At 51.4% G+C, this 14,294-nt stretch overlaps 1 protein-coding gene across 3 annotated transcripts in view; it reads left to right on the top strand.

Annotated features, from left to right (window-relative positions):
- TBC1D16 (TBC1 domain family member 16) overlaps positions 1 to 14,013 on the top strand; it is a 30,922-nt gene extending 16,909 nt beyond the window's left edge. For 2 of the 3 annotated variants that reach the window (XM_086623948.1, XM_086623949.1), the window contains 9 exons: positions 4,453 to 4,650; positions 5,480 to 5,627; positions 6,687 to 6,854; positions 7,530 to 7,678; positions 8,447 to 8,581; positions 9,715 to 9,901; positions 11,016 to 11,195; positions 11,725 to 11,871; positions 12,413 to 14,013. In XM_086623948.1, the coding sequence (XP_086480074.1) occupies positions 4,453 to 4,650; positions 5,480 to 5,627; positions 6,687 to 6,854; positions 7,530 to 7,678; positions 8,447 to 8,581; positions 9,715 to 9,901; positions 11,016 to 11,195; positions 11,725 to 11,871; positions 12,413 to 12,658 (1,558 nt within the window). In that variant the 3' untranslated portion in view covers positions 12,659 to 14,013. The remainder of the gene's footprint in view (positions 1 to 4,452; positions 4,651 to 5,479; positions 5,628 to 6,686; positions 6,855 to 7,529; positions 7,679 to 8,446; positions 8,582 to 9,714; positions 9,902 to 11,015; positions 11,196 to 11,724; positions 11,872 to 12,412) is intronic. The other variant, XM_086623950.1, reaches the window with a different exon arrangement.
- Positions 14,014 to 14,294: the final 281 nt, after the last annotated feature.

Here is a 14,294-nt window from a genome sequence, read left to right as displayed (position 1 = left end):
GAGGTTTTCAGCACAGAAAGTTAATTAGCTACTAAATAGCATTTAGTGCAGTTCAACGTGGGGAAATTTATGTTTTGAAAGCAAACAGATCAATGGAAAGCCCGTGGAACGAGCTTTTGGAAAGTCCGTGTTGACATTCGTGCACTTTGTACTGTAACGTCCTGGGCAGTTTTTCGCAGGTTTCCCCAACAACAGGAAGATTGTTGGATGTGTTTCCACACGTGTTTGCAGACATATAGATACGCTTCCACGTGAAGATGTTTTGATGTTTAATTTCAAAAATCCTGGTTAGGCTTTCGTCCAGACTACCTAACACCTTTTTCCCTGTTCACCAAGGTCGGTGTAAATCGATTCTGTTCAGGCTCTCTGAGGCAAAGGGACTTCAAGTCCGGAATATTTTCAGCCAAAGGCTGAATTTAACACAATTCTTAACTAGTTACTCGTCCGTGCCCATCAGATGTAAGTAGCTGGTGCGACCGCAGCGTTTCACTGTCAACGTCCGGCTCCGCGTGGCCACGCTCCTCTGGAAGCTGCTGCCGTCCCACGATGTCCGTCCAGTCCTTCTCTGCAGCGCGACTCGGAACGACACTCGGAAATATTTCGACACATTTTTTTTTTAATCCCAAATTACCAATCTGTTTTCTTTTGCACGTCTTTCATATGTCGCTGAAGTCAGCATGTTTCACCACTCATTATATATGTGTATCGTCAAGGACGCTCTTTTTAATCAGAACAATAGATTTGGGTTCCAGCTGCCCAAGATTACCTCACTTTGTACAGCCACTACACTAAATTTTTAGGCATTTCAGGGTAGCTTTGAACTCTTACTGATGGATTATTTCTTTGAAGCTATCTGTCTTAGACATTTTAGGCAGCTGATGCTGCCATGAGCTATTTCACCTTGCTGGAAAGATGAGGCACGTAGAAGGTCAGTGCCTGTGGGGAATAGTGGAGAAACAGAGAAATGCTCACCCCTGGGGAGGAAAAGGGGCATGTAATTCCCATTACATGGATGCTCATACGTTATGATGATGCTTATTGTCTGTAAATGATGCTTCAGCTCGGGCTGTAAGGAGAGCTGTTAGCGACGGCGCGCTTTAGTACGACGGTGATGGAGAGGTGACTGCGGAGGGTTTGGCTCTTGCAAGAGGCTCTCCAGGAATCGGGTGGTCCGTGGGTTTCCTGCCTCAGGTTTTGCTAATCCTCCTTATTTTTTTTTCCCCTGTCCTTTTTATTCCCGTGGACTATTGCACTTGTTCTCTTGTTTTGCTGAGCAGTGCTGTATAGTAGCTGGTGCTTTGTTTCTCCTGGATCCCACAACCCAAAGTCTCTCTGGAATGCTTCTCCAGCTATTTGCCTTGCAGTGCTTCAGCTCCCTGCGTTTGCAGGGCGCTCGGTATAAACCCCTCGTCTGGCTTGGATGAGTTGGAGAGTTCGTGCCTTGCACCTGTGTATCTGTGTGCCTATTTAGAGGACAACCCAAACCCCACAAAATTAGCATTGATCATAGTACTTGTTGTTACTTAAGTACAGAATAATCTCAATACTAAAATTGTTTTTAAAAGTAGTCCAACAGATCAGAATCTTTTCAGTTGGTTGGTTTTTTTTCAATCAACATGTAGGGGAAAAAGTAATTTTAAACACAGTGAGGTTTTTTTCCTTGATTTCCACAGTGAGTAAGTACGCACCAATGTATGAGTCGGTACTCTCACTGCCTCTGTGTGTGAGTAAGTGTGTTTATCAACATGGGGTGCACAGATGTCTCTTTCAGATTTCATCTTCTACATCAGTGAAAACATGGGAATTTCCCCGGGCTGCGCACTCCGAGGCACCGTGCTTACACTCACTGGCTTTTTGCTCTCCAGAAAGGATAAATCCACTTACACGCCGTGCTTCAGATTGCTTCCGTGCGTTCTGGATGCGTGTGCAAGCTCGTAACGAGTGCCTAAATGTGAACTGCAAATGCTTGTCTTGGAGAAGCATTTCCAGAAAATACACCCTTGCCAGCACCTTTGTCACTGGGCTCTCCAGCCTCTGAGTTTTCGCGCAGCCGCGTGTGTATCTGGAGCAGGTTTTGGAGAGGCAGCAGAAGGAGCTGCAGCTGGCGATAGTGTTCTGTCCCGAGGAGCGACACGAGTCCCGGGATCAATGTGAGCCCGCCCGGCTCTGCTGGTAACTGTCATTTCTCAGCACTCATCTCTCTGCCTCTGGTCGTTTGAGATGATGCTCTTGAAGAATGGGCACGTTGGCCTCTGTGACGAGGGAACCGCAGGACAGCGATCCTCGCAGCCAACCCATCTTCCAGCCCGTTGTCGCACTGACCAGTTCATCTTTGCAAGAGTTTTAGAAAACTGGTTGCCTCTGCTTAGGCTTTGAGCTCGTTTGAGTCATCTCTTCCAGGAAAATCCTGTGTAACCAGCTGTGGCTGTTGTGAAGTGTTGCTCCATAAATACCAGCTGCTCATAGCAAGCAGTCCAGCGCCGTACCAGGACTCCTATTACTTCTGCATTACCATGAGATACTGCATGTTGTAGGAAAGCGTTATATTTTGCAGCTTTATCAGAAAGCAACACTTGATTTTTCCCAAAGGCCAATACAATTTTCATGGGAAAATTCACAAGGTGCAGGTGATGGTGTAGAGCTGCGCTTGTGAGACTGGAGGTATCGTGGTGTCTACCCTAGAAGGACTGTGGTCCTTCCTCTTTGGGTGACTTTGGGTATGCCATGTGCTCCCTGCTCATACGGCGACGTTGCCGTGTCACTTCTGAGACCCCAGCCTCCGAACAGCTGGAAGGGGAGTTTGGCTTTGATGCTTTCCTTCAGAAAAGTGGAGCAGCAGAACCTCACGAGCAGAGCAGCGAAGCCGCTCTTTTAGCTGCAAGTAACCCAGACTTGGTCTCATCTACATAATGCTGCAGAACTGGAGGAGGGGGCTGGGGGATTTACTCCCATCCCAGTGCGTGTGGGCACTAAGGTTTTGAGTCGTACGTTTGAACTGGGCGGCTCACAGTGGCTCGGTTAAAAATTTAACCCACAACTAACTGGGATGTCCGGAGACCTGTCCATTGGAATGCAATGACCTGAACCATGGGTAGGTGGTGGAAATAAGGCTTGTCCCTGTGGAAGAGGCACTGTAGCCGGGCTTGGCGAGCATACTGATGTGGTGTGCTGCAGATGCATGCTGAGTGTGTGATTTTCAGCGTTCAGTGCCTACATTGTTAGATAAGCGGATTAGAAAACATCGCATAAAGTGGCGTTGCAGGGGGCTGGCTTTATACCTGCTACTCGCCTTGTCTGGCAAACCCTGATTTCACAGCGGAGCCCATTCAGAGCTGGCACTGGGATTGTTCACGTGTATTGGCCTTTTTAAGAATCAAGGGGTCACAGTTTCAGATTCACTTAATTCTCAAAGCAGTGATATTTTTCTTTGGGGATCAGGGCTGGCAGTGGGCATGTGGGTTTTTTAATTTAAACTCTGTAAAAATAAGTATCTGGGGTGCAGTGAGCTCCTCGTGTACTGGAAAACGGTTGGCTTCACTTTCCCTACTTTGCAGTGGGTTAGAGAGTCCTGTGTAATTTCCCACTCCTTAACTCCCCGAAGTTTCAAGTCTGCAAGTGGAAACCGTTTGTCTGGAGTTTACACACATGACCTTGTCAGGTCCGCTTGCAAAGGGCATAAGGGGAAACTCAAGTTCAGGGGAAATGTCTTTGGATCTTACTGGTGGCCGAAGGAATTTGCCAAGGAGTCCCTATCCCATAGTGCTGTCTGAATGCTCCCACTCCTCCCGTGCCCGGCCGGGTGGCAGCGGCTGAGCTATGTGCCAAGGAGGTTGCTTGAGCCATGGGGCAAGAAGTCTCTTCCTTGGGAATTTATTCCCAGAGTGCTGCCGGAGCTGCTGAAGCAGCCTGTCCAGCACTCGTGCTTCTGCAGTCATGGCTTTTCAATGGCCCAACGTTTTCCATCCCAAGGGGTCATCAATCCCAGAGGCGTAATGGTTCCAAGGGGTCCTGCAGCGTAGGGCTCTGTGGTGTGGGCTGGGGGTCCACCAGTGCCCGCTGCGCCAGCTCCCTGGGCTGGTCTTCGTGCTGCGATGGAGGAGCAGGGCACAGGCCGTTCCTTGGAGCGGTCCGGGCTGTTCCCACGCTTGGCTTTGTCATTTTGCCTTCTCAGAAGTCAGAGTTTTGAGGAGTGGTTTTGGCTCTCCCCAGTGACCTGTGCAATTTAGGAACAGACCGAAAATAGGATCGTTTGTTGGGACAGGAGGGAGTTAATTTAAAGAGAATAATTTGATCTCTTACGTGGGGTGTCGGTTGTTGACTCCTAGACCTGCACTGAATTCCAGTTTCAGAGCTCTGTCAAAGGATTTTTGGAGCATCTGTGGTTCCTGCGTGTAACTGCAGTCCTTGGCTGATGTCTCGCGGGGTTTTCTTCCTCCACGCTCCTGTCTGCAGGGACACGTGTGACAATCGCTTGACCTGCTCCACCAGCTCTGCCTCCAGCCTCGACACCAGTGCCCAGTTCCAGGAGAATAATGGGCAAACGCAGAGCACCAGATGGGACGAACAGCAGAAAGTACTTGCCCTCGAGCAGGTCTGTGGTGTCTTTAGAGTGGACCTGGGACAAATGAGATCCCTTCGCCTCTTCTTTAGGTAATGTATTATTGTGTGAGAGGTGTGTGTGCTCTGCATCGGTGCGCGTTGGGCTCTGGAGGCAGATGGCTTCCGCAGTCCTCCTCGGAAGTCTTTCCCTGATGGTTGTCTCCAGGGAAGCAAGGGTCAGCCTTCCCCAGGAGAGGCTCTGAATTACAGTTATGGGGCCTAAAAGGACTTTTTCTGTAGTAAGGTAAAGACTGCTCTTAGCTGTCTTACCAAAAATGTTTAAAATATCCCAGAGGTGTGGAAAACATCTCTTTATCTATGGAACCTCCTCCCTTGCCTGCCCCTCACCAGGGCTCCCCTAGGGTCTTGCTGCTCTTAGCCTCTACAGTTACCTTTCAAATTATTACAGAAGTTATTAAATACATTTTTACTCCCTCTTTTGCCCTCACTCCCTGCTTCTTTAGACAATGCTATGTGCGACCAAGTCCACTCATCCCTAGGAGCAGGCTGTGGGCTGTCTTTACGTTGCTGGGGAAGACTTCTTGGGTTCTTGTACTCCAGGGAGGACGATATTTAATTCCTTCGCGTGATGGAAGGATAAAAGAGTGCCCTTACCAGACATGAGTGGAGCTTCCTGGGGAAAATGGTCGCTGTGTCCATGTAGAGTCATAAAATACCTGAAGCTGGAAGGGACCCTTAAGGATCATTGAGTCCCAGAGCCGTAAAATTACTTCTGCGCCCTGTTTTAAGGGGCAGCTTGGTGCTGCGCTTCTTCGTAATTTGCTTCCCACTCTCTCTCATCTGACCTTCCCCCTTCCCGCTGGCCCCCGTTATCCTGGGCAATAAATGCAGGTTGTTCCCCCGTTGTTGTGTCCCACAGCGATGAGGCGTGCACCTGTGGGCAGCTGGTTGTTGCGAGCAGGGAGAGCCAGTACAAGATCTTCCACTTTCACCACGGTGGCCTGGATAAACTGTCCGAGGTGTTCCAGCAATGGAAGTACTGCACGGAGACCCATCTCAAGGACCAGGTACCCGAGCATGGCTCCTGAGGCAGAGGGCTTTTCCAGCAGATGTTTCACACTCAGCTTTTTAGCCAGGGGAGCGTGTTGGAGAAGGGAAGCTGTGAGGTCACATCACCAAGCCAGGCAGAAAGCTGCAACGTGTTGGATGCTGCTTAGGATGCAGCTGAGTCGGGCGTGAGGTCTCTGTTCTACTCGCTTGTCCTCATCCGTCCCTGCTCTGCCTGCGGAATACGGGGGAGGATAATCCAGACTTGCTTAGGCAGTTGTTCTGCCAGATGTGGCAACCCGGCAGGTCAGCACTGTGCTCTAGGCCTGTGAGGTGGCTGGGGAGGCTGCGGTGGGAGCTCCGAAATTCTGTCAGAGTCTTTCATCCATTTTGTGGAGCGTAGCACACTGCACGGGAAAATGTTTTGACAAGGCATCTTGCCATATTTCGTTCAATCTACATACAAATGTGATAAGAGCTCTTTAATTATCTGTTTAAGATACTGTATGTGCTTATTAGAAACAGTGATTTTTAAATTTCCATCCTTCCCACAGAGCCCCCCGCTGCTTTTCTTATTATGGTCGCATGGGCTCACTTTTTGCATTGAACAACCTTTGATTTTTAAATTAAATGTCAGCTGCAGTCTTGCCCTGGGATGGTGAGTGCCCTTAGAGAGCCTGGCAGCGCAGCTCCCCGCTCGCCTAACAGCAATCCCTTTGTATATGGCCAATCATATGTAATTTATTGCAGGCATTCCTGGCAGGGTGAAGTTTTGCTGTAAGCAGCATTAATTCAGTTTCAGGTCAGGGAGAAGATTGGGGGAGGAATGGAAACAATTTTTTTTTTTTTTTTAAGATGAAGCTGTTTTGTGGTACTCAAATTTTTAATTATTCTAATCACTCTCGTAACGGTCGGAATTTAAAAAAAAACACCTCCCCAAGTGCAGCGCCTCAGCGCTTCATCTTACACCAACCATGCAGAAAGGTTTTCCTGCTCTGAAAATTGCTGCGTTTCATACTCTGCTGCTACCTCCAGCCCCTGCCTCCAGGGTTTTTTTTGGTGTATTTTCCCCCGTTCAGCAGCTCAGTGATGAGAAAACGTGTATGCAGTTCTCCATCCGCCGTCCCAAGCTGCCCTCCACGGAAACCCACCCGGAGGAGAACACGTACAAGCGCCTCGACGTGTCTGCCTGGCTCCATCACCTGAACGGGGCCGGGCAGGTGGAAGAGGAGTACAAACTGCAGAAGGTGAGAGCGGGGGCTGCTGCGGGATTCATCCTTCCTCTCCTTCCGCCGGGCGCCCGGCCCCGGGTGGGAGCTGCAAGAGTTGACTTTCCTGCTGGGGCCAAGAACGGGGTGTTTGAGGGTGTAAAGGCCGGGGTGTAGTGCGGGGCTGGGGGTCTGGCAGATGGATCTGTGACAGGCGGGATGGTGGAGCATCCCTCGGAGCGAGGAGGGTGACCTGTCCGGCCTCTGCTGCTCTTGGGGCTGCTGACCCAAAGCGTCCGGCATCCGGTGTGTGCAAAGCGCAGTGAGAAGGACCCAGAGGCTGGAAGCTCGAGGTGACCGCATGGCACAGGGCGCGGGGGGAGCACTGGGTCCGGTCCCGGTCCCAGAGAGGGGTTTGCAGTGAAATGCAGCGTCTGGGGTTGGGGATTAAGCCGTGACATGAGAACGACACGTTAATCATAGAGCCTCTCCTGGGGGGGTTATTGACATTGAAATGAGCCCGATTTGTGTCTGTCTGGGAATAGCGGGCCGGCACTTTCCCTCTAAACATGTGCAAATTGCAGGAGCTTGGATCAAGGCGTCACTTGTCAGGAGGGGCTGCAAAGCCCCCGAGCACCGCGCACCGCGGTGGGCAGCTTCTGCTCGCTGTTCTGGGGCAACTGTACCAGGCAGAACTTGTGCTCCTTCTTCCAGGCCATTTTCTTTGGTGGGATTGACATTTCCATCCGTGGGGAGGTGTGGCCCTTCCTGCTGCACTACTACAGCTACGAGTCCACCTCTGAGGAGAGGGAGGCACTGAGGCTGCAGAAGAGGAAGGAGTACTTGGAGATCCAGGAGAAAAGGTAACAGACCATCCTCACCCTCTCCTGCTCATCCCTCCCCAGGCCCCACGGCGCAGCGATACGGCTGGTGACGTGCAGAGTCTCGGCCGCCTCCGCTTCAGGAGATGCTGATGGGAGCAGAGAAGTGAGAGGGGGGGTAAGGGGGTGTCGGGCACCGCTCACCCCTTGGGGGTCTGCGGTAATACCGTTCAGCTCAAATGTTGTCCTCCTTGGGCTCGTCGGTACCGTGTAGGGAAGCTGGTAAGACTACAAGCTTAGCAGGCTTGGTTTAGAGCACTGAAGGTGAAAATGGGATCTTAATGTTTCTTTATGAATATATCTGGATGTAAAAATAGGGAAGAAGGGATATCTAATTCGAGGAAGTTGTTACTGCAAGAACTGTACGTTGTAAAACGGTTGTGGGTACATTTAAGCTGGAGAGGGACAGTAGTAGCATTAATCAGGAGACCATCAAAACAGAGTGGTGGGCTCTGGTGTGCCACCCACAAGGAGAAGTGGAGGGCAGAGTCCAGCTGTTTCCAAAGTGGAATTTATTGCAGAAAACACATGTCATCCCGTTTGTAACCCAAGAGGCTCCTGCCAGTAATCTGTTTGGATGGAAAAGGTGCTGTTCTGGACAGACCTGTGTGTCTGTTTTCCAGGTGATGAGAAAACTCGATAAAGGAGTAGTTTTTCTCTGAAAACTAAAGCTGAAATAAGACTCTCTGATCCTTGTGGCAATCACATCCCTCCCTTAGCAACGTGCTCCTGTTGCTGCTCAATTTTCAGGCTTTCAATGACTCCAGATGAACAGAAGGACTTTTGGCGTAAAGTACAGTTCACGGTAGATAAAGATGTCGTGAGGACTGACCGCAGCAACCAGTTCTTTCGAGGGGAGGACAACCCAAATGTGGAAACTATGAGGTGAAGTGTCTGATTTTAGTGCCTCAAACAACGTGTTCCATGTGTAGAATGCGTAGAAAACTCAGTGAGTCCCCCTGGCCCAGGCTGCCCTGGTCACTGCCGTGGGAATGCTGAAGAGCACCCTGCATACGGTGACTGGTACCAAATGATGCAGAAGGAAGCCCTTCTTCCCAGGGCTTTCACTGCTGCTTTAGCCATTTCTTGGTACTTCTTGGTACAATAACCCTGCTGCCATCGCCTCGCGTCCCTGCGTACGTGGGCATCCAAGAGGTATGAGCCTGTGTGGCTGAGGGAGGGTGACGGGTGCTGCAGCAGGGTGGTGGGCAGTTGCTTGGGTCTGTGGTTCTCCTGATGGGGTGAGGGACGAGCACACCGGGGGCTGCGTCGTGGGTGCGTGACTTGTAAATGCATGCCTACAAAACAGCTGGATTTCATCTAGCAGTCTGGCTTGGAGCCTCATGGATGTGTAGGCATCAGCTCTCCTTTCCCATGGGCCCTTAATTTCTGTCCTGTTTTAAATTCTCATTTTCTTTTGATATTTTTGTGTCTGTGGATACAAAACCTTCTCCTGGAGTTTATTTCACTGGACTGATGTTTGCAGCAGGGTTTATCTGTATGTGTTAAAATAGCTCACAGTAGGGTCGTGTGTCTTTGTACCTGAGATGAGCGTGCTGCTTGTTCCTGCTGCTCCCAGTGGGCTGCACTGTGGTGGAAACCGGAGCCGAAGGAGTTCTGTTCAAATCTGTTGTCTTAGGCTGCTGCGTGCTATTCAGAGTTCGTGCTGGCCATCCACAGCCACTCTGGATTGATGCAAAATGTTGTAATCCTGAAAAATAAGGAGAGTTCCAGTTAGTTATCGTGTTGGTGTGTCTTTGTTTTGCTTCTGGATGTAGTTCTTTTAGGGAAAGTGATTCTGTGGGACGCAACGTGCTGCACAGGTGCTCAAAAGTTCACACGCCGCCGGGTGCAGTTGCAAGTTAATCTTTTAGATGGCAGGAGTGACCTGTTGCTCTTCTGCACTTTGCCTGACGCAGGCTGTGTGGTGGGAGCTGGGGTGGAAGGGACGGGGTGCTGCGCTCGGCTGTGACCTGCCTTCTCCGTGTCTCACCTCGCCGTTTGCCTCTCTTCTCCAGGAGGATCTTGCTGAACTATGCAGTATTTAACCCAACAATTGGATACTCCCAGGGGATGTCCGACCTGGTTGCCCCGCTCCTGGCAGAGGTCCTAGATGAGTCAGACACTTTCTGGTGCTTTGTAGGATTGATGCAGAACACGATCTTCATCAGCTCACCCCGGGATGAGGATATGGAGAAACAGCTGGTGAGGCTGAATGCTGAGCTCCCTTTAGCCCTGTCTTTAGCTTCTCCTCTCCCCACTCAAACTAGAGGAACGCTATAAGGCCATTACATGGGCGGAACCACGCTCCAAATCCACAGAATACCTGGTGGATAAAATTGATCCCAGGTGATTGGGGCACTCCAGAAGCAGTTGCAGCCAATAAATTATCCGAGTAAAGTTACCTTGGCTATGCTAAAGGGTGCTGATGCAAGGAATCTGTTGTGATCAAATGCGTTGAGGATGCTGCTTCCTTTTTCTTTGCACTTCTCTCAGGCAGTGAAGACTCAGTGGTTCATTTGTGTCCTGATTCTGGGGCGTTTGGTGGGAATGAGGCAGAGGAGCTGATTGAGCTGCAGCCCTCTTTGTGGTTTCTTTGAAGGTCTTAACATTTTTAGTAGATTTTTTAAATTATGTCTAAATGAAAAGCCTTATATATCTGACAGAGTTTCTTAAAACCAGGTGATCTTGGTTAAAAAGAGGAACTTTCTAGATTTTTATATAAACCTCAACTGTTTTCTGGTTAAGATCCTGAAAAATCCATTCTAAATCTGAACAATCCTGCCTGGATCCTGGTAGCACCAATTTAAAGTGGTAAACTTGTGATGGAAGCCCCATGGGAGGCTGCTGCTGGGGCGCAGTTGGTCGATGTACAGATTTATGCACTGCAACGTGCCCATGTAGTCAGGCTTTCCAAAAGCAATTCCGTGTTGCTCGGCCTGTTGAAATGAAATATTGCCAGAGATAGCTATGTCCTTTTTCCGTCTAGTTGTAAGGCTCTAGCTGCTTTCCTCAGCCTGAATCTCTCCCCTTCTTTCTTTTCACAATGTGGCTGTCATGGGATTTTCTTTCCACCTTCCGTCCTCCCTTGCGAAGCAGCTGCCGGTGAGCTCTGCTCTCCGACGGCAGATCCAGCCTGCTCCTGGCCAGGCTGTCACGAACGGGCCCCGCGGCTGGAGCTCCCGGTGAGAGCCGAGGACCGCGGGCAGCTCTGCAGGAGCCCATCCCGGCACGCGGAGGGGGGTCCCGGGACGGGGGGCGAGGGCGGCGCGAGCCCTGGTGCACAAGGCGATGGCTCAGCTCCGAGCGTCTTTTCCAGATGTACCTGCGAGAGCTGCTGCGGCTCATGCACCCGCGCTTCTACCAGCACCTGTCTTCCCTGGGAGAGGATGGGCTGCAGATGCTTTTCTGTCACCGTTGGATCCTCCTCTGTTTCAAACGTGAATTTCCAGACGCCGAGGCTTTGCGCATGTGGGAGGCGTGCTGGGCTCACTATCAGGTTAGAGAGCTGCCCATGGGCACTGGGCAGCCCATCCTTTCCTGGATCACCACCGTCTCAGCAAGCCTTGCAGAATTTCCCTAAAGGCTCTTAGCAGCAAAGTGTCCAAAACAAGTGGGTGTTACAGGAGGTCTGTAGCTATGGAAGAGGTTTATCCATGTAGCAGGAGGATGGAGGTCGGCCTCTCCTACTTGAGGATGTCCCGGCTTCAAAAGGAAACTTTTTCAGAAAGTGCTGAACATCCACTTCTGAAGTTCAGACTTCTCTTACACAGCTGGAAAGTATCTTCCCAAAAATCACAAGTCGGCTTTGAAAGCTGTGGTGCAAACCTGGCTGCTGTGCTGTAAAGGGAAGAGATTTTGCCTCGGCTGTGGTTCAGAATTCACCGATAACTCACGTTCTGTACACCACCAGGCAAAACTGGAAGGAGCAAAAAGTCCCACTAAGGACATGGCTGTGGGAGGTGGGGAGGTTAGGTCAGACCTCTGCCTCCACCTGCTGCACTCCAGCCCCTGTTTTCTCGTTGCAGACCGACTACTTCCACCTCTTCATCTGTGTGGCCATCGTGGTGATTTATGGGGATGACGTCATCGAACAGCAGCTGGCCACTGACCAGATGCTGCTGCACTTCGCCAACCTGGCTATGCACATGAACGGAGAACTGGTACTCAGGAAGGTAAATAAACGCCCGTGTGCTGATGTGGGCTGAGCCCCAGGTCCAAGAGATGAGCCAGAGCATTGAGAAAATCAGGGACCGATGCTTCATCTTCTGCATCTCCTGTATCCTCCTGCTTGGCTGGAGCCTGGGGGGGTGGGATGCTGGTGTTTGCCTGGAAACAAGTTTTGCAGAAATCAGAGGTAGTCGTAGCATGCTTAGGAGGTGGCGGCGGGGTTGGGGTAACCCTGGCACATGCTCAGGGAAGCAGTGGACAGAGCTGTCGGTCTTCGTGCCGCGGTCCCCAGTCCATCCCGGGCTGGGAGTGACTGCGGACCGTGGGGTGTGCCGCAGTGTGTGGCAGCTCCTGCATCCTGGCCACGTCCCCAGGGCCTCGTTGAACCTTCAGGTCTGCGTTCAGGAGGGATGCTCCTTTGCTGAAGCTTTGACTCTTCTAAGGTAGCCGGACAGGAGGACGGGACCGAAGGCCCGGGGCTGCCCCTGCGCTCCATACCCGTCCTCCAGGGAGCAGTGAATGACTCGGTCTCTCTCTCCCCTCCAGGCAAGGAGCCTGCTCTATCAGTTCCACCTGCTCCCCCGCATCCCCTGCAGCCTGCACGACCTGTGCAAGCTGTGTGGGACAGGAATGTGGGACAGTGGCTTCATCCCCGCCGTGGAGTGCTCTGGCCATCACCCGGAGTCCGAGAGCTGCCCGTACGGGGGACTGGCGGAAGTGTCTTCTCCTAAACCAGGAAGCGAAGGCAAGAGAGGCTTGAAAACACGGGACGTCTTCGCTTTCCGAAAATAGCCGTAGAGGAACAGGGTGTGACAGCGGAAGAGGGAAGGGCAGGAAGGATGTGCATAGGAAAAAATGTTGAAGACAAAAATGGAGGGATAGCTTGTCAAGACTCCTGAGAAGACTGCAAGGTGGAGAATGGGCGAGGGATGAAATCCCTCCGCGGGGAAAGCAAATTGCAGCGCGCTGCTGGTGGAACCGGAGCGAAACGCGTCAAACCAGGAACAGCGTTTGCACGTGTTTGCATTTGATTTTGTTAGAAACATGAAGCTTTTCTAGGTCTTAACAAGGACTTTTTATTCTGCCTCTGGGATTGGACTGGTTAGAACTTTGTTACTCGCTGATGAGAAATGAGGACAGTAACGAGAGCCAAGTACGACCAGCGGCGTTTGTGGGTCAGGGGGAAGGAGCGGAGCCGTGGCGAGACCTGTCCGCCATGTCCCTTCATCCCGAGCGAACCACGCACGCGCTCTCTGCTTCAGCCAAAACGTGCGGCTTAGTGGCTTCTCTCTAAAGCCATAGAGACCATTTTAATTATAATCTGCCAAAAATAGAAGTGCAGACTGTTGGGATTGCAGGGAAGGTGTCTGCTTTGTTGGCGAGGAAGAACTGGTCACCTAAAGGTCTTGTCTCTCGCCTTTTCCTTTTTCATGTGGTACACGGCTGGCATGACGTGTTTTCCATTTGCACAGAAGGTGTACAGCCACAGATCCCAAAGCTCTGCTTTTCTGCGGTCAGGGCATTTCACAGGCACCTTTCAAAGTTTACTTCCTTACACTGCAGCAAAGCTGTCTCTATGCTGACAACTACAGACTTCAGACACTTGTTCATGGAAGTCTGTTGTTTCCAGTATGTTTCCCAACGTGTTTCCTTCGGCTCTTCTCAATTACTGAATATTTACTGTCCTTACCTTACGCTCCGAGGGGGCTGCAGGCTCTTCAGCTGGTGCCCGCAGTGCACCCTCTTCCCCATCCCAAAGAGAAAATGAGACTTGGTCTGTTGCATCACTTTTGCCGAGCTCCGTCTCTGATACAGGTTTCCCTCGGAGTGTTTTTGGAAGGACAGCATGTTTCCCCTCCTGTCTTCTACAAACTTCGCCAACTAGAAGCGGAGCTGGGGCCTTGAGCGCAGCCGTGTTGCCAAATGCCCTTACCAAACTCAGTGGCATCCAAAGGTGTGCCCTGAGCCAGCGTTTGTGCCAAACAGAGCCGGGGGAACAGTTTCCTTGTAAGAAGGAAAAAGGAGACGAGGTGGCAGTGGGCTGTGCCGGCTTCGCTGCGTCCCCCTGCCCGGCGTGTGAAGCACGTCCCGGGCATCCTGCTCCCTCTCACTCCAGCCACGCTGCGGCTCTTACACAGCTGTGTCTTGGTCTGGCGGGGGTAAGTCTGTCAGTTTGTCCTATTAGCAGCACATCTGGAAACCCCTGTATCCTCGCGCTGCAGCGGGTTCCTGCATCTGACCGGCAAATTTCTCTAAAAATCTTTCAGCGAGGCCGTGCCCGCAGCCCATTCTGGAGCCCGCGTGCCCCGTACCCGCTGGGAAGCGAGGCTGGCGATGGGATGCTGGGCCTGAAACCAGCACAAACCGAGCGCGCGCTGCCTTCGGAAGGGGAGGAAGACTTGACCCTGTGCAGGCACCACGCCAAAGA

Source organism: Tauraco erythrolophus, chromosome 20, assembly GCF_009769465.1.
Source record: "Tauraco erythrolophus isolate bTauEry1 chromosome 20, bTauEry1.pri, whole genome shotgun sequence".
In the NCBI taxonomy this organism is placed as follows: domain Eukaryota; kingdom Metazoa; phylum Chordata; class Aves; order Musophagiformes; family Musophagidae; genus Tauraco; species Tauraco erythrolophus.
Note: the sequence above shows the minus strand (reverse complement) of the source record. Positions and strands in the feature narration are given on the sequence as shown.